Below are 20,361 nucleotides of genomic sequence, written 5' to 3'. Positions count from 1 at the left end.
CTGGCTTTCCGCATAAGCCTACCATGGGGAACCTTATCAAATGCCTTACTAAAATCCATGTATACTACATCCACTGCTCTACCCTCATCCACATGCTTGGTCACCTCCTCAAAGAATTCAATCAGACTTGTAAGGCAAGACCTACCCTTCACAAATCTGTGCTGGCTGTCCCTAATCAAGCAGTGCCTTTCCAGATACTCATAAATCCTATCCCTCAGTACTCTTTCCATTGCTTTACCTACCACCGAAGTAAGACTAACTGGCCTGTAATTCCCCGGGAATTTTTCAAGTTCACAGCTAGATTGCTGGATCATATACCCAAATTACATTTGGAGCTTTTATGGTGTAAAAGACTTGATAAATATTTAAAACAGTTCGCTTCTCAATTCCCAGTACTAGAAAAATCAAAATGATAATTTCTTAAACCTATTTGACAGATTATGGATTTTCCTAACATTTTGATCGAAGAGTTTCACCAAGGAAACCACTTGCTCACCATCTACATTGATGTCACCTCATTTGTGATGTCAAAGCATATCATGATTAGCAAATGCAAATGAAAATATTACACATTCAGTTACTATTAAAGGAGTAAGTTAAGGTCCGGATTTGAATTACAGCATTTTTCTAAATCAAATATAAACATATTTGGATGAGTGTGGAGAATGGGGAACTTTGGTTGGGGCTGCAGGGGTGGGGGTGAGGGGTCCAGCCAGAGAGGAAATCAATTTTCTGATTTAATTACAAGTATGATAAAACTTTTACAACCTAGAGATAAAATTAACAGTACATCAGGATATGAAACTCAAAAGCTAAGTGCATTTTTGTCTTCAACATGCTAAATATTCCTGGTATTAACAGGAAAAACAGACACTATCAACAAGAGCTTCGCAAAGAATAGTTATTTAACGAGAACTCTATTGGAAGAACATAACTTAGTGTCAATATAAATTCAGTACCTTAGGACCTAGCAATCCTGGTTGGTCAGCAAGAACAGTGGCAAGTTCCTTTAAAGCAGACCGCAAAAATTTGCGCCGCTCTCTGTGCAGCGGGCCACTAGAGGGGGGGTTATAAGTAATGAAAATAAATATAGTTAACATTTAGAAAAGCAACATGGTAACGTATAGAAATATGAACAAAATACTGTAAAAGAGCACATCATCTTCTGACATGTAGTTTTGTACTGTGGACTAAAATGGCAAACGGATATAGCTTTAAACAGAGGATACCGCCCTGTGGAAGGAGATGGGTACAGTTTTAAAGCAAGCCATCGTGACTTGTATTTACACGGTTGCCTTGTCCAGGAATGGGGAGGATTAATGAACAACATAGGTTATTGATTTAGATGAGGGAGCCAAATGATATACCTCAAACTTTCAGATGACACAAAGTGGAAGGGTAAGCTGTGAGGAGGATGCATAGATGTTGCACCGTGATTTGGACAGGCAGAATAAGTGGACAAATGCATGGCAAATACAGCATAACATGGATAAACATGAGGTTTTTCACTTTTGTAGCAAAAATAGGAAGGTAAATTATTATTATTTGAAGGGCTGTAAATTGAGAAGGAGGAGCGATTCTTCAACAAGACCTGGGTGTTCTGGTACACCAGTCATTGAAAGTAAGAGCGCAGGTGCAGGTGGCAATAAAGCTGCCAAGTTGTATGTCTGCTTTCATAGCAAGAGGAATCAAGGACTGTAACAAGGATGTCTCACTTCAATTATACAAGGCATAGGTGAAGTCACACCTGGAAGAGTGGGTGCAGTTTTGGACTCCTTACCTGAGGAAACGTTCTAGCTATGTAGGGAGTGTAGCAAATGCAGTTTACCAAATGGAGTCTTGGGATAGTAGGACTGACATATGAGGAGATCTCGAATCGGTTAGGATTGTTTCCACTGGAGTTCAGAAGAATGAGGGGATCTCCCAGAAACCCCCAAAATGTTGCCAGCAACAGCCTGCTTAGTGGTTTTTCAATGAGGTGCAATTGCGTAGGTCAGGAATACTCACAGAATGACAACAGCTTTTTGACTCCTGAATAGGTAGATATGCAGTGTGTGAACAAAACAGTTGCAGAAAGCCTCCAGATTTTAAACTGACAGCAGTGTCCCTTTCTCCTTGCAGCGAAGGAAAGGAAATTAGTGTATGGGTAACTATTCTCACACACTGTTTGCTTATAAACTGTTGTCTCTCATTTATGACTGTGAGACTGAACAATTAGTCTGCCTGCTGCCCTGTGTCATCAGTAATAAACTGAGGGGACTGGAACATGCTAATTAGAAATCAGGACTTGGAAGAAGTAAAAAGAAACCTATTGAATTCTGTGGACAGATGTTATGCAATTGTGTTCCCTTAATACTTTCTTCTCCACCTTTCACTTTTTTCTGTGTGGGCGGCACTGTAGCACAGTGGTTAGCACTGCTGCTTCACAGCGCCAGAGATCCGGGTTCAATTCCCGCCTCAGGCGACTCTCTGTGTGGAGTTTGCACATTCTCCCCGTGTCTGCGTGGGTTTCCTCCGGGTGCTCCGGTTTCCTCCCACAATCCAAAAATGTGCAGGGGTTAGGTGAATTGGCCATGCTAAATTGCCCGTAGTGTTAGGTGAAGGGGTAAATGTAGGATAATGGGTCTGGGTGGGTTACGCTTCGGCGGGTCGGTGTGGACTTGTTGGGCCGAAGGGCCTGTTTCCACACTGTAAGTAATCTAATCTAATCTAATCAATCTGCAGGCAAACATAATGGTTTAAGGAGGAGTAGAGTTTCAGCAAAAGTGTTAAAAATTATGATTTGGAGGTGCCGTGTTGGACTCGGGCGTATAAAGATCATACACCAGCTTATAGTCCAAATGGTTTACCGGGAAGCAGTAGCTTTCGGAGCGCTCCGAAAGCTAGTGTTTCCAAATAAACCAGTTTGACTATGACCTGGTGTTGTGTGATTTTTTTACTGTGTTAAACGTTGTTGATGTTATATTTTGTTCGCCTGTGATTCAGAATAATTTCTAATAAACAGTAACTTTCTGTTAAGTATAGAAGCCTAGTAGTGTATTCTATTAACCTGAGTATGTCAGGCAAGGAAACTGGGAACTGAGTAATTTGATTAAATTTTTCTTTTTGTGATGACTCAACTGTCAACACACTTTCCCTTGTGGATCATGACAAGATACAATAAATACTCCTACTAAACACTACACATAAAATAATTGATTGCACCATGAGTAAGACAGAAGTTATGGAATTTACTTTTACAGGGTAATTTTTATGAAAGATTGACATAAGTGCAATATTTGTGCTCAGAAAAGGTGCCACTGGATTACAGTAAAAATGTACACTACAGAATTCATAATTTGCTTACATTACTTATTTGATAGCACCATAAACTATGCATTCCTTGGTTGTTTCACAGAATTCCAATTTCATTTGCTAGTTAAGTACTTACTGCCTATGCCTGCAGCTCTCGAAAAGGTGGAGGTGACTCTTGAGCTGTCTTTTTGAATCACTGCAATCTTGAGGTACACTCACAGTGCTATCAGGAAGCTCTGGGATTTTGACCCAGCAACAGTGAAAGACCAGAAACAGAGTTCCAGGTCAGGATGCCAGGTGTAACTTGAAGGGATATTTGCTGGTGGTGATGTTCCTATGTACCTGCTGCCTTCTTCATTTTAGGTGATAAGAAATCATATGTTTGGAAGGTGCTAACAAAGGAGTTGTGGCAAGTTACAGCAGCGCAGCTTGTATGTGATGGTATATATGGTTATGATTGTGTGTCAGTAGTGAAGGGAGTGAATGTTGATGGGTGTGGATGGATGCCAATCAAACAGGATGCTTTGACCTTGATGATGCTGAGCTTTGAGACTGTTGTTGGAGGTGCACTCAGCCAGGCAAATGGAGAGAATTCTATCAAACTCCTGATTTGCACATCAGACGTTTAGGGGTCAGGTGGTGAGTTACTCTCAGAATTCTTACCCTCTGACTTAGCCTTGTAGCCACAGTATTTAAATAGCTGGTTTGGTTCAATCTCTGCCCAATGGCACAACCCAGCATATTGACAGTAGAGGGTTCAGTGATAATAATGTCATTGAACACCATGGGGTGATAGTTCGATCATCTTTTGTTGGAGTTGCTCATTGCTTGGTACTTATGTGGCACAAGTGTTACTTGCCATTTTTCAGCTGTAGCCTGAATGTTGTCCAGGTTTTTCTCAATGTGGACATGGCCTGGTTCAGGATCTGAGGTGGTGTAAATGATGCTGAATATTGCACAACCATCACCAAATATCCCCACTCCAGACCTCATGATGGAAGGAAGGTGACCAATGGAGGAGCTGAAGATGGTTGCACCATTGACACTAGCCTGAGGAACTCTGCAGAGATGTCACATGACTAAGATGACAGCCTTCTAAAAACTGCAATCATTTTCAATGTCGATGACTTCAATTGACTCCCACAAATGACAGTTTTGCTAGGACTCCTCCTCGATAGGGTACAGTCAAATGCAGTCTTTATGTCAAGGGCAGTCATGCTCACTTCCCCTCGAGATCAGCTCCTTTGTCTACATTTGTTCCAAAGCCATAATGAGATCAGCTATTGAGTGGGCTTGCTAGAACATAAAATGAGTGTCAGTGACCTTACAACTGAATAAGTGTCACTTGATTTAGCAGTGCTGGCAACACCTTCCATTACTTTGCCTATGATTGAGTGTTCTGATGACTGAATTTGCAGGATTAGGTTTCTCTCACATTTTGTAGCTGCACTAAAACGTAGAAACATAGAAGACAGGAGCAGGAGTAGGCCAGACAACCCCTCGAACCTCCTCCACCTTTTGTTATGATCGTGGCAGGTTATCAATCTCAATATACTAATCCTGCCCAACCCCAATTCCCTTGGTCACTTTAGCCACAAGAGCTAAATCTACTTCCTTCTTGAAAATGCAATCATTTGACCTCAACAACATTGAATTCCACAGGCTCACCACTCTCTAGGTGAAGACATTTCTCCTCATCTCAGTCTTAAAAGCTTTACCCCTTATCTTTAAACTATGACCCCTGGTTGTTGACTCCCTGCCATTGGGAACATCTTTCCTATAACTACCCTGTTTAGTCCTGTTGGAACTTTATTGGTTTCCATGAGATACCCCTCATTCTTCTGAACTTCAGTGAATACAATCTTAACCGACGCAGTGTCTCCTCATGTGTCCGTCCTGCTATTCCAGGAATCAATTTGCTAAACCTTCACTGCACTCTCTCTATAGCAAGAGCACCCTTCCTCAGATAAGGAGACCAACCCTGCACAATATTCCAAGTGTAGCCTCGCCAATAGTCTGTATAATTTCAGCAAGACATCCATGATCCTGTACTCAAATCATCTCACCATGAAAGCCAACATAAAGTTTGTCCTCGTTACCGCCTGATGCACTTGCACACTTACCTTTAGCAACTGGGGCATGAGGTCATCCAGGTCTTGTTAAATATTCCTCTACCACCACCGCACCGCCCCCTCCTTTCAATAATAATCTGCCTTGCCAATTTTGCCAAAGTGGAAAACTTCACATTTATCCACATTTTACTGTATCTGTCATGCATTTGCCCGCTCACCCAGCCTATCTAAATCAACTGACTTCTGTACTCCTCATAGCTCACCCTTCCAGCCAGCTTTGTTGGCGAGAGCTGGAGCATATCTCCAGTACATGTAATACTTGCCAGAATCCTGCTCTAACTTTATCAAAATACTTAGCACAATATAGGGTCAAGTCTTCTATAACATGACGGTTGTGTCTTTGTGCAACCCTATATTATAGAAAAATTGCACTTTAGAAACAGCACTCAAAGTGTTGTTGATGTAATTGCAATACAGCCAGATGTTTTAAAAGTTTGCGCTTTACAAATAACATCCCCAATTCGTCAATCACATTACAGCAAATTTGTGCTGAGGAAATGTGCATTCTAGCAGAACGACCTGTGTATGTTAACTACCACTGATTAGCTGTTCCAAGATAGTAATATCTGAAAAACACACCATTGGCAGAGGCAAATTCAATACAACAGATTGTCTCATATGCGATGTGTTTCCAGTTCAAAATGAAAACATCAAGAGAAAATGCTGAGAGAGGGAGAACTCAAGCATTTTGCTGTATCATGGAGATAAGTACAGCAGCTTCCAAACCTCAATAGTTACTAAAAGCCAAACTAAAACCTTGGTTCCGTGGGAGCCTGACCCCACCCACTCACGCTGCTTCTATTGTTCCAACTTTTCAAAATACTTCCCACGGTCTCACTTTATTGGTTTGGAAAAGACCACTCGGTACCTCTGGCTCAACCTCTCTTTTTATTAAAAAAAGACAAAATACACCTCTTAAAGCAATAGAATATTCACAAATCAATCCCCCAATCATACTCTAATCATGTTCAGACACTCAAGCTTTGACATGCAACTTGCATCCACCATTCCTTACACCTGAGCATCCTCCACCTCTCCCACCTAACTTCTCCCCAAACTTATACTCATTTAGCTGCCATCTGACCCCCTTGTCCACTTACCTTGTTCAGTTATATACACTTTTCAAAGAGGTTGTAGATGTTTAAACTTTGAAAAACAATAGTTATTACTGTGAAAAGTTGGTACAATGTGGTTTCCAGTGCTGATCCCACATTGTACTAGTCTTTCCTGACTGGATACACTATTTCTGGGGAGTCCAAAATCAGAAGTTCTGGTCAGAAATGCAGAGTTCCAAAAAATAGTCAGTAAAGCAGCACTAAATGATCATTGAAGTCAGATTTCCAGTCATCAGAATATTCATCCCACTGGGATCAAGTTGATTTCATGCATCTATAACCCACTGGCACAATGCTGCTACTGAGGATGCTCACATATTTCCATATTTATGAATGTTTTTTCATCTTCCAATATCCAAGTTGTTCCAGTTATTCCTGGTCAGTGATCTTTACAATGAAGTAGCTTTTAGCCAATCTTGTTAACACTTGGGTTAAACGACATGTCAAAGTTTATTAGTGTATCATACATCTTATTAAACTAGTCTAATTAAATCAACAATCTTTTTTCAGTGTCAGTTGACACAACAGTGGAATCTTGGAGCTGAAATGGCAAACCTCATTAAATTTTCGTTTTGTGATAGAATACCAAATTTGTCTTTTCACAACCATTGTGCATCACGGGATACTGGTTTTGAATTCTGAAATGTACCCTTTGTTCCTCTGACAGCCTGCAGTCAGGTAGGTCTGCAGATGATAAGATGACTGTTTGCCAATGATTGTTAATATTTCCTTCATTTTTTCTCTCCAGTTTAACTTGAACTATATACATGCTTTTCCTTCTTCAAGGCACCATAATGGATCAGGTGGCACACATTAGTCCTTTTCACTGGACGATTGCTATTAGAATTGGCGGAATGAAGAAGTTCCTGCATGTGTAGTAAAATTAAATGAACCGTAGTAACACCTGGCAAGTAACCCATAATTACAACACGACTCAATCCCTAAAAATCTTGGTCTATCAGTAAGATGAAAAGTTCTGTTTTTCTTAGGCCAAATCTTACGTGGGTGACTTTTACACAAGTGAGTTATGGTACTAGTTATTCAATGAACTAAAATGAAATTTTCAAAAACCTTTCTGTATTATGTCAAACAGTCAGAATACATCAGAACAGAACTCTCCACAGGAAAATAAGAACAATAAAATGAATAGAACTGATCAACACATTACTCATTTCAAGCCTCAGGATTTACTTTCATTCACAGTTTGAAACTGGAACTTATCTGGAGGTTTATTTATTTGCCAAATTTGTTGAATTCCAAGGGAGTTCAAGAGGCAAACAATATGCACTTTATTTACTGGTCAACTTACTAACACAACATTTCTGTAAGGGTTCACACAAAATCACTGTGTAATAACAACAGTTCCATGTTGTAGAAAAACATACTGGCTCATTTAGACAGCAATCTGAGGCAGTGTCCTCCTTATGTAAGAGCCGAAGGGCCTGTTTCCACACTGTAAGTAATCTAATCTAATCTAATCTAATCCATGTTGTAGAAAAACATACTGGCTCATTTAGACAGCAATCTGAGGCAGTGTCCTCCTTATGTAAGAGCCATAGGTTTTGCATTGTTTTTGTACATGTCAATACTACCTCTAAAAATGACTCAACAGCAAGCTAAAGTACAACTAATTGTAATCCACTCCCAGTCAATTTTAGTTCAGGAGTGCTGTTACAAAAAATGGTATTCAGATAAATTCAGATTAAGTGAGTGAGTAATTGTCATCAAACTGAGTTGTGATTATCTAAATTGATAAAGAAGCACTTATTACTTGCAAAGTAATACTATGAACCAAGTATTTTAAAATTAATTTTGAAGTTTAACAGGAGTTACCAGAATTGCTTTTATCCTTAGACATAACCAACAAAAAATACTTGTCAACAGAACTGGACTATTTTATTTCATAACATACTTCAGACAATTACTGAATAACCTATTGATCCTACAAGCCTTTAGAATGAATTATACAACACGCTTGCAGCTACCCAGTCCAACTGCCAAAAGCAGCATTAAGTCAGAAGAAGAAAATCCTAGCAGAAGGGCTGTGAGCAAGATACTTTAAATTTTCAACATGCTAGATGCCTTGTGAAGGGCAATAAACTATCTCCACCGTCCACACGATAACAACACATTATAAACTGAAAGTAATAAAAAGAGTATTTTCTCATGAAGCAGAGGTTATTTGGAATTGGAATTTCTACTACTCCAAAACTATTACAAAAACAGTCTCGAAGGATTTCAAAAGGGAATTCAACAGCTGCATGAAAGGATCATGAAAGGTTACTGGAAGCAAAATAAATATTAGCTTTATAAGGTGGATTATACGAAAAGAATAATCAGCCAACAAGTGGTCAACTGAATAACTAGTACTGTATATGTGCTACAAAACTCCACATTTTGGGTGTCACACAGCTCACTTACAGTCATCCTGGGTCTAAGATGTTTATAGTGGAATGAGGAGATGACATTAACTATATGTGACTTTACAAACATCCAGAGTAAATGTAAAGATGTGTGTCCAATTGATGATAAATATTATGAAATGTATTTTAATTTCACCTTGATTGCTATGTTTGCCAAATACTTGAGACTTTTTGCTATCGAAATGTTTTAGATATTTTTGAAATTATGTACTTACGCATGCGATAACGCTGTCTCTCGGCATTCACGTATATCAGCTATACGTTTGTTGTAGCTGTGAAAATGAAGTACAAATTCATGCTGTGATTACCATTGCTGACTGATTTAAATTTAGAACACTGAAAACCAAACAAGAACCCATTGTAATTTCCACAATAAAAGTACATTTAGAGGAGAACTGAACAATTTAACAATCTACTTGCTGGCAAAGACAAAAAAAACTTTTTAAAATGTTTAATCAATTTGTTTGAGCTAGAAAATCAGTATTTAGAATGGTATTAGAAAAAGAATCAGGATTTCTTTTGTTTAATAAAGAAAACTTGAAAACCATCCCATATTTGTTTCAACTTCATAACTCGATTTCATTGTGCTCGTTTTGGAAATACAAACAGTAAACAGGAGCAGAGTTTAAAAAATGATGAAATTTCATCTTATATCCAAGTTTATCTTATTTGGTTGGATAGCAGTCAAGTCCACTTAGCTGCAGCTATTTACGATTATATCAGCATCATGTTTCCAAACATAATTATCCCCAAGGCCATTTGGGGAATACAACGTGTTAACCTCATCAGATTTTCCGTACAAATTATTGAAAAAACTTCAAGAAATAGAAAATCTTAAGAGTGGTTTTAAATACTGCTGCATTTAAAGTACCAAGATTTTAAACTATCTAATTCAATTAGATTTCTTAACTTCAATAAATTTGACTTCTACAGCCCACCCTAACAATTTGGATGTAAACGTGATTACACAACAATTGATACTTATTCAGAAAAAAAATCACTAACGGTTGTCCTCTGAAACAAAAATGTGAAAAGCAAATATAGTAATGAATAGTCTGATTGCGTGAGCAAGCACTGGGAAATACTTATATTATGATCTTAGCTGATGATAATCATGGACATATCAAATTCCAGGATGAAACTTAGTTTGATAGATAAAGGTTTATTTTTGATTTTGGTTCCGCATAGTGGCTAGTTGCTAAACAGATACTCACGGGGCTGCACATGTTCTTCAACAAAAGAACATATGGTTATTGCATAGAAGAAAACAAACGCTATTAAGCGAACAGTTTATAAAGATCTTAAACAGGAAAACAAAGTTTCAACGTTTTTCCAACAAAATCCCTCATATCTCAGAACTATCACTCCGACATCAATGTTTTAACTCTTACTTAACAGACTCTTTAGTTCTCTTTTTTTGGACAGTGAGAATTTTAGGACTTCTGTCTAAGTCTGCCAGCATGGAATTCCTGATAGCCTAAACGTCTTTTCTGTTCTGGCAATTTGAGAATTTCTGTTCAACTCTCACCATTTGGAGCCTCCACAAAATAATAGTTCTGCTAGGGTGACTGTTTCCCTGAACTGAAACGTTGACTCTTACATCCACAGTATATTAGCAGCCTCTGATCCGTTTCTAACTGCTGTGAACAGTATAAACATTTAATTCAGTAACAGGACAAATATTCTGCTGGACAGCTGACCAGATCACATGCCTTAATGGAAATTATTTAGGAAATTGTTCCAAATGACTTTGACCTTAAAAATAATGTATTAACTGCAAAGAACTTAAAACACACTTCTGCCTCAATTTTAAATTCCCAACCTTTTATCAGTTATAAACTAGAATTTATGGAGAATACAGGTTTAATTTTTTGATTTGCTGTCACCATTGTGAATCACAGCAACTGTACAATTAGTTTGTTTCAAAACATACCTGTCAAGTAAACAACTCAAGCTCATCTTTCAAATACTATAAATCTCCAAACATAATATGTACACATGAATACTATTCATTATTGTCATGTATCAAAACAGCATAATCTAAACTTGCTTCCATAATTATTAATAATGTATTTGCAACACTTCGTATGTTACAAATTACACATCAATACTCAATGGGATTTTGTACAACTACGAAACTCAGAAAAAAACAGTACCCTTTTATGTTCATGAACAAGTCTTCTGCGACTTTGTGAACATGGAATACTTCATCCCTGAAGAGAGCAAGACAGGAACTGCTCTGCAGGGCAATCTTCCACAGGCTCAGAGCTGCAGCATCTGAATTCAGGTTTCCATGGCAAAGGATAAAACCAACTAACAAAAAGGTAAAATATGTGTTAATATTACTTTTGCATCAACATTTTTTTCACAACAAAAGTTTATATTTATAAAACATCCCCAAATACTTTATAGGAAATTTATAAAGTGAAGGTTGACACCAATCTATGCAAAGGATCAGGTGGACGGATTTGTTTTTGATCTAGCTTTTGGCTGAGACTTGAAGCGGTGTCTTGAAGGATGAATGTTCATGAGGAAATTCAAGAGCTAGGCAGGTGAAAGTACAACTAGTAGCAATGGATCAATTTAAGTTCTGTAGAGGTCAGAATTGATGAGCGCAGAATCGTAGAGGGTTGAAGGTCTGGAGAAGATTACACAGAAAAAGAAATGGTAAGGCAACTGACAGACTTCAAAACAAGGTGAATTTTAAAACTGAAGGTTAACATGACCTCTATATTTTCAACTAAGTTCCAATGTCAGTCAACAAATACAGTGCTGATGTATGGAACAGCAACTGTTGCAACTAACACTGTGGATAAAGTCTTGTCTCATCTCAAGTTAATGGATGGCTATCCAGGTGGTGTTGGAATGCTGAGACAAATAACTACTTTATAGTGCAATACAAACCAATTCTATCTGCTTTACCATCATGTGAAACACACTTTTAAAAAATTACTAAAAATGGAACAATAATTATTTCCCTGGAGAACTGCAAACTTGACATCATTGCTTGAAAAACTAACAAGGATAAGCTCAGCATTGACAAGCTAATCAATTTAACTTTGGTAAGCCCATAGGAAATATGAGCCGGAGTGAGTGTAAGAAAGTGATGGCCTAATGGTATTGTCACTGGACTGTTAATCCAGAGACCTAGGTCATGTCCTGAGGACCCAGGTTTGAATCCTGCCACAGCACGTGGTGGAATTTGAACCTGACAACAAAAAAGTCTAAGTGGTGACCATCAGTCCATTGTTGATGGTTAGAAAAACTTATCTGGTTCACTCACATCGTTTAAGGAAGGAAATTGCCATCCTCAGCTGATCTGGCCTATATGTAATTCCAGATCCACAGTAAATTTGACTGTTAACTGTTAGTGATAGGCAATAAATGCTGGCCAAGCCAGTGACACCCTCATCTCGTGAAGGAATTTAAAAATGACATTTGATCCCTTGAGCCCACTCATGGCTGATTTGACATTCCTCATGTCCACTTTCCTGCCTTCTTCCCGTTCTCCGATTGATCAAGAATCTGTCTCAGCCTTAAATATACTCAAGGACTCTGCCCCCACAGCTCTCGGTGGTAAGGAGTTCCAAAGACACTCAATTCCAAGAGAAGAAATTTCTCATCTCAGTCTCAGATTGACACCCTTTAGTTCTGAAGCTATGTCCTCTGTTCCCACACCCTGTCAAAACCTTTAACAATTCTGTACGAGCTCACCTCTAATTCTTCTAGACTCCGTTGAGTCAAGTCCCAACCTGTTTCACCTAATAAGACAATCCATCCACACCAACAATGAAATAATATCTTGCCTTAAATAAGGAGAGCAAAAATCCCCTCAAAGTACTCCAGCTGTCGTCTCATCAGCAGCTTTTGCAGTTGCATTAAGACTACTCTACTGCACCAAGCCCCTTGAAATGAGAGCCAACATTCCATTAACCTTCCTGATTACCTTCTGCCCTTGTTTGCCAGCTGTGTTCATGCACAAGTCACCCTAAGTCCCAATGTGTTGCAGTTTTTAGCCATTTAAATAATTTTCTGTTCTCCCAAAGTGAACAACTTCACATTTTCCCACATTATACTCCATTTGCCAACTTCTTGCCCACTTACCTAACTTATCAATCTCTCTCTCTCTCTAAACCATTCCTAGCCCCCTCATAACTCTGGTGAGCAAACTACTAGAAAAACACTAATTCAGAGCAAAATTAATAATATACATGTATTGGTTCTTGTGACAATGGAAAATCAGCTTGGATTTCTTCAGGCAAAACTCAAACATGACTAACTTGGGAGTTTACCTGAGGAGGCATCAGAAGATTGATTTGATGTATATGGATTTCCAAAAGATATTTGATACAGTGTGACACACCAGACTTATAAAAAAAAGTTTAACTCATGGAATAAAATGGATGCTAATAAAATGGCTTCAAAATTAGCTGAGTGGTAGGAAACAGAGTGGGTAGTTAATGAACATTTTACAGCTGAAGAAAGGTTTGTAGTTTTCCAGGGGCCCATGTTGGGACCATGGTTTTCCTGATAACAATCATCAGGGGTGGTGACAGAGTGGCATACAGTCACGAAGGAGTTACCCTTAGAGTCCTCAACATTGATTCTGAACAAAATGAAATCCCTTGACATCAGATCAAAAATGTGCAGGCAGTGCTTTGGTGGTAATGTCACTAGACAAGTAATCCAGAACTGGAAATGTGTTGCTGGAAAAGCGTAGCAGGTCAGGCAGCATCCAGGGAACAGGAGAATCGACGTTTTGGGCATAAGCCCTTCTTCAGGAATGAAGAAGGGCTTATGCCTGAAACGTCGATTCTCCTGTTCCCTGGATGCTGCCTGACCTGCTGCGCTTTTCCAGCAACACATTTCCAGCTCTGATCTCCAGCATCTCAAAGTAATCCAGAACCCTGTGCTAATATTTTGGGGGCTTAAATTCCACAATGGTTGATGGTGAAATCATTTAGAGTCAGAAGGTATGGAATCTGTGTGGACAGAGTTGAAGAATCGCAAAGGAAAAACCGCACTCTGATGGGAACCATGTACAGGCCCTTAGCAGTAGTCAGGATTTGAAGAAATAAAATCAGGAGATAGAAAAGACACATAAGAAAAGTGCTATTACAATAATCATGGGAGACTTCAAAAATCTGGTGGACTGGAAGAATCAGGCTTGTAGCAGCTTAAAAACCTAAGAAAAATTACATAATGTGGTGAAAATTAATGGGAAGCCATTAAAAACTAGATGATAAAAGAAAAGAAATGAAGGGGGAGAAGGTGAAATATTAGAAAAAGCAAGCTCATAATATAATATAAGATTGCTAGAGTTTTTTTTTAAAAGAAGAGATATCGAAAAAGAGAGAGGCAAGAGTAGCCAGTAGGCCACTAGAAATCAAGCAGTTGTAATGGGAAGCAAAGAAATGCCGGAGTAATTTTTAGGCACTTTCCATCGGTTTTCACAGAGGAAAACACCACGAGCATAACAGATTTCAAGAGAGTCAGGGGGCAGGGGTGAATGTAGTGGCCATCACTAAGGAGATGATGTTGGGTCAGGTGAAGGTAGATCAATTACCCAGGTCAGATGGACTCCACCCCAGAGTTTTGAAGGAAAGTACTGAGGAGATTGCAGGGGGATTGATGATGATCTTTCAGGAATCACTAGAGTCAGGGAGGGTGCCAGAGGACAAATGGCTAATGTAACACCCCTGTTTAAGCAAGGGAAGCAGAAGTAAAAAAATTGTAGGCAAGTTAGCCTGAACTCTGTCATTGGTAAGACTTTAGAGCCCATTATTAAGTGCAAGACTGTGGAGTACATGGAAGTGAATGTTAAAATAGGGCTGAGTCACCACACTTTGTCATGGGAGGTCACGCCTGACAAATGTTTTAATATTTTTTCAAGGAGGTAACAAGTTAAACGAAGGAGACCCAGCAGACATGATTTTCAGAAGACCTTTAGATAAGGTGCTGCACAGAAGGTTGCTCAGAGACCAAGGTGTTGGGGCAAGATACTGGCAATGGAGAGAGGACTGGTTGATTGGCAGAAGGCAGAGAGTGGGGATAAAGGGGTCTTTTACGGATGGCAGATGGTGACTCATGGAATTCTGCAGGGGTCAATATTGGGACCACAACTGTTTGGTTATATATTAATGATCTTGACAAAGGAACTGAAGGCATTGTTGCTCAGTTTGCAGACAGATGGAGGGACAGGTAGTGTTGAGGGAATGAGGGAGACAGGAGGGGGACTTGGACAGGCCAACAGACTGGCAGATGGAAATCAATGTGGGAAAGTGGGAGGTTTTGCACTTTGGTCAGAAGAATGGAGGCATAGACTATTTTCTAAATAGGGAAAGGCTTTGGAAATCTGAAGCACAAAGGGACTTTGCAGTCCGAGTTCAGAATTCTCTGAAGGTTAATATGCTGATTCAGTTGGCAGTTAGGAAGGCAAATGCAATATTCTCATTCATTACAAGAGGTCCACCACACAACAGAGATGTACTGCTGAGGCTGTATACGGCTCCAGTCAGACTGCATTTGAACATTTAAAGCAATTTTGGGCTCTATATCTGAGACAAATGTGCTGGCCTTGGAAGAGGTCAAGAGAAGGTTTTCAAGAGTTATCTTGGGGTGAAGGGCTTGTCAAATGAGGTGCAGTGGAGGACTCTGGGTCTGTCCTCAATGCAGTTTCGAAGGATGACGAGGAATCTGAATGCAACTTACAGAATACTGAGAGGCCTGGGTAGAGTGAATGTGGTTTCCAAGAGGACACAAAGGCAGAGCCTCAGAGCGAAGGGACAACCCTATAGGTCGGAGATGATGAGGAATTTCCTTAGCCAGAAAGTGGTTAATCTGTGAAATCATTGTTGTAGAGGGCTGAGAAGGCTAAGTCATTGAGTGTATTTAAGACAGAGATAGATAGATTCTTGATTAGTAAGAGGACCAAGGGTTACTGTGAGAAGGCAGGGCAATGGGATTGAGAAACATATTAGCGATGATTAAATTGAGGAGCAGACGTGATGTGCCAAATGAAAAGTGTAATTCTGCTCTTATATCTTATGAAAATTGGAATTCAATAAGATCTGGAATTAAAAGTATGATTAACCATGACCATGCAGTCATGATCAATTGCAGTACAAGTATATATCACTGATTTCCTTTAGGAAAGGAACTCTGCCATTCTTGCCTGGACAGATCTACGTGTGACTCCATCCAGATCTAGAGCAATGTGGTTGACCCTCAAAAAAGTGAATGAGTGGATTGATTACCTGGCATCAAGCTAGACATCAGAAAAGATAAGTCCTTATGAACATCTGGGGTCTCTTTTGGAGCAATGCCTCAGAAGCTATTGAAGCAACAACCTGATATATTAATAATCATGGAAACATACAATGACCCAACTATAACTGTCAACATCCCACCATATGCCCTGTCAGATCAGCAGGACAGACTCACCAGAGGTGGCAACACAGTGATACACAACCCAGAACAAGTTACTCTGGGTGTTCTCAACATTGAGATTTCACAGGATCTCAAATCAATGTCAGATCAAATATGGGCATGAAACATCTGGATAAACACTGGCTTGTCCTCCACCCAGAAGATATTCTATTGAATCGATATTTCTTCACGTTGAACACCACCTGAAGGAAGCACTATGGATTGCTAGGGTGCAGAACGTACTCGAGGTGAGGGACTTCAACATCCATCACCAAGAGTGGCTCTGTAGCCCCATTAAAAAAGTGGACTGGCTGAGTGCTAAAGGACATGGCTGCTATAATGAGTTTGGGACAGGTCTAGATTACTTGTCCAGTGCCATTACCACCAAGGCACAGCCTCCACATGTTTGACCTGACGCCATGAGTTTGCATTTTGTCTGGAATCCATGTTAATATGGAAACCACCAAGAGAGAAAAGCCAACGTGACTTCATTCACACCAATCTACCTGACAGAAATATGTCTATCTTTGACAGAATCTGGAGGTGACTTCTGTACAATTCTTGTGGAGATGAAGTCCTGTCTTCACATGGAGGATAAATTCCATTGTACTGTGAAGCACTATCACTTCATGGTATGGAATGCATTTGAATAGATCTAGCAATTCAAAACCCGGCAATCATGCGGTACTGTTGGCTATCAGCAGAGTTATACTTAATAACAATTTGTAGCCTCATGGTCCAATGTCTCCTTTACATCGGAGCAAGGTGCAAAGTGCAAGAGGACATGCTAGGATGCACCAAAAAAAAGCTACAACACAAAAGTTTTTGCATATCATATAGCAGAAGCATCAATGGGGCTAAGCAATCCCAAAACCAATGAATCAAATTTAAGTGCTGCAGTCCTGTCATATTTAGTCGTATATGATGAGAACTATTAAACTCAATGGAGGCGGATACTCCACAAATCCTCAATGCCTGGAGGAGCACAGAACATTAGTGCAAAAGGCAAGGCTGAAAGATTTGCATGTATTTTTAGCCATGATGCCAAGTGGGCCATGACCTCCTCCAGAGTCCCAGCATCACTGATGCCCAGATTTTAACCAATTCAATTCACTCCAAGAAATCAAGAAATGGCTGGAGATACTGGGTAGTGCAATGATATGGGCAATGACAATATTCTGGCAATAGCCCTGAAAATGTGTACTCCAGAACTAGCTGCACCCTCAGCCAAGCTTGGTCCAGCACATCTACTACACTGGCATCTATCCAGCAATGTGGAAAATTGCTCAATACATCCTGTACACAAAAAAAAAGCACAAATCCAACCTTCATCAGTTTATCTTCATTCATCAGCATACTCATAGAAACATGCTTTGACAGTGTTATCAAGTGGGACTCGCAAAGCAAATATTCATCGCTCTCAGTGTGGGTTGTGTCAGCGATCTCATTATAGTCATGTTCCAAACATGGACAAAAAAGCTGAACTCCAGATTCAGAACAGGTGACTGCCCTTGTCATCACTGTCACATTTACAGAGCATGGCATCAAGCATATTAATTAGTTCAACCCTAGGACATCTCTGCAGGAATTCCTTAGGTAATGTCTAAGGCCTGACCAGCTTCAGCTACCTCATAAATCACGTTCCCTCCATCATAAAGTCAGAGGTCAGGATGTTAGCTCATGATTACACAATGATCTGCACTATTCACATCTCTTCAGATACTGAAGCAGTGTCCACATGCAACAAAATCTCAACAACTTCTAGGCTTGAGCTGTCATGTAATGTCTAAGAAATACATGCCATACAAGTGCCAGGCAATGATTGTCCGCAACAAAGAATCTAATCAACGTCCTCGACATTTAATGACATTCATGTTACTAAATTACCCTACTGTCAACACAAAGAATTCCCCAGTGAGTAACTCACTTCTTGTCTCCCCAGTACCTGTTCACTATCTACAATTTACAAGTCAGGAGCATAATGGAACGCTCCCACTTGCCTGATCGAATGGAACTCCAGTAATATCTGAGAAATTTGATATTATTCTGCTAAAAGTAATCCATTTGACTGGTATCCCATTCACCACCACCAATATCTGCTCTCTTCAGCACCGATATATCAGCAGTATTTATTATCCACAAACTGCATTAACTCACCAGGGCTCCAAACACTGCCCAAACCCATGACCACTACTAACTGGAAGAATAAAGACAGCAAATGCCTGGGAACACCTGCACCCGCAAGTTCTCTCAAGACCCACTTTGTCCTGGAATTATATCATTCATTTACTGTTGCTGGGGTTGAAATCCAAAAACTCCCATACTGACAACAGTGTGGGTATCCCTACACCTATAGGGAGTTCAGGACATCAGCTCATCACCACTTCTTAAGGGCAATTTGGAGTGGAGAATAAATGCTAGACTGGCTAGTGACACCAACATCCCAAGAGTAAACAAAAAGAGTGATTTAAAAACTTTGGTAGTAATGTACAACTTGGAAGCATTGCCAATAGTGTAGAACATTGAAAGGACGTAAACAAGTTGGTGGAATGGGTGGACAAATGGATGGTGAAGTGATTCATTTTGGGAGGTGAACTTGGAGGGACTATAAACTAAAGGACATAATGCTGAAGTGGTGCAGGAGCCAAGGGACCTGAGTGTGTACGTGCATTAGTCAGTGGCGTGGCAAGACAGATTGAAAGCATAATAATACAGACACTATCCTGGATTGTATTAATAGGGGCATAGAGTGCATAAGGGAGGAGTGTTGTTAATTGTGTAAGATACTAGTTCAGCCACAGTTAGAGCATTGCATCTAGTTCTTGGCATCATACTTGTGATGTGGAAACAATTGGAGAGAATCGTTCCAACGACAAGGAATTCCAGTTGTGAAGACATATTGAAGAAGTTGAGATTGCATTCTTCCAAGAAATGCTAGCGCAAGTTTGGAACTCTTCCCCACAAAAGGTAACTGTTGTAAGGTCAACTGTTAATTTTAGATCTTATATTTTTATTAGCCGATTGTATTTAAAAAGGGACAAAGCATTAGAACAAAAATCAGTCAGTCAATCTCAGTGGCAGAACAGTTTTGACAAACTAAATAGGCGATGTTCCCACATATAGTTTCTAGGCTACATGGCAAACCTATGTTGTTCTTGTGACAATTCAAATCGTGTATTTAATACTTACAAACTATCCATTTCTCCATAGTGTCCAAAGAAAGATATTCACATGGCATCTAAAACAATGAAGCAAAAAAACTGGCTTATAAATGGTTTAAAGTACTAAAACAACATTTGCTGGATGTATAGAATTTGCTTACTGTGTCAGATTGTGCAGGATTAAGCATGGTACTTGGAGCACTTATTAGGCTTAACAACTGAGCATTTCTCCATTGTTCTGCTGAAAGGTTCCGCCGAGGATAAACCATTTGGAGTGAAATTAGTGCATCTGACAAAGACTTGAAAGAAGTAAGATAAACAATAAGATTACTTTCACATCAGACATTAGAAAAATAATGCAATAGTTATTAAAGACAGAGCAACATATCTGCGTGACATGATAAAACATTCACAAGTGATTCACAGATATACTATAGAAACATTCAAACTCAACGCAGTAGGCCTCAAAGCCTTTTGTCCAGATCCACTATTCAATAAAGATCATAGTTACTCTGATAGTTCTTTCTTTGCATTCACATACACGTATGCAGTATTTTTTAAAAAGCCAAATGTTTTAAAAAATTTGAAATAAATTACTTTGTTATACATGCTCTTACAATTTTCAACACATACTTTGAGTCAATTCTTCTTATTTTATGTGTTTGCTAGCATTTATTGCTCTTTTTAAAAATATATCTTGGGTATCAGGCAACACATTCTACTTTTAAGTCGAAATCCCTCATACTAGATTCTCCCAATAGAGGAAACATCCGTTCCCCATCCCACTGTTAAATCTACTCAGGATCTT

General features: G+C 39.4%; 1 protein-coding gene across 5 annotated transcripts in view; it reads right to left on the bottom strand.

Moving 5' to 3' along the window:
- The window catches only part of nckap1 (NCK-associated protein 1), a 214,952-nt gene that overhangs the window by 118,756 nt on the left and 75,835 nt on the right, over positions 1-20,361 (bottom strand). For all 5 annotated transcript variants that reach the window (XM_043693453.1, XM_043693454.1, XM_043693456.1 and 2 more), the window contains 5 exons: positions 19,715-19,852; positions 19,582-19,630; positions 11,121-11,277; positions 9,180-9,236; positions 960-1,056 (listed from right to left, as the gene is read on the bottom strand). In XM_043693453.1, coding sequence (XP_043549388.1) covers positions 960-1,056; positions 9,180-9,236; positions 11,121-11,277; positions 19,582-19,630; positions 19,715-19,852 — 498 coding nt within the window. The remainder of the gene's footprint in view (positions 1-959; positions 1,057-9,179; positions 9,237-11,120; positions 11,278-19,581; positions 19,631-19,714; positions 19,853-20,361) is intronic.

The sequence above is a fragment of the Chiloscyllium plagiosum genome, chromosome 7 (genome assembly GCF_004010195.1).
Source record: "Chiloscyllium plagiosum isolate BGI_BamShark_2017 chromosome 7, ASM401019v2, whole genome shotgun sequence".
In the NCBI taxonomy this organism is placed as follows: domain Eukaryota; kingdom Metazoa; phylum Chordata; class Chondrichthyes; order Orectolobiformes; family Hemiscylliidae; genus Chiloscyllium; species Chiloscyllium plagiosum.
Note: the sequence above shows the minus strand (reverse complement) of the source record. Positions and strands in the feature narration are given on the sequence as shown.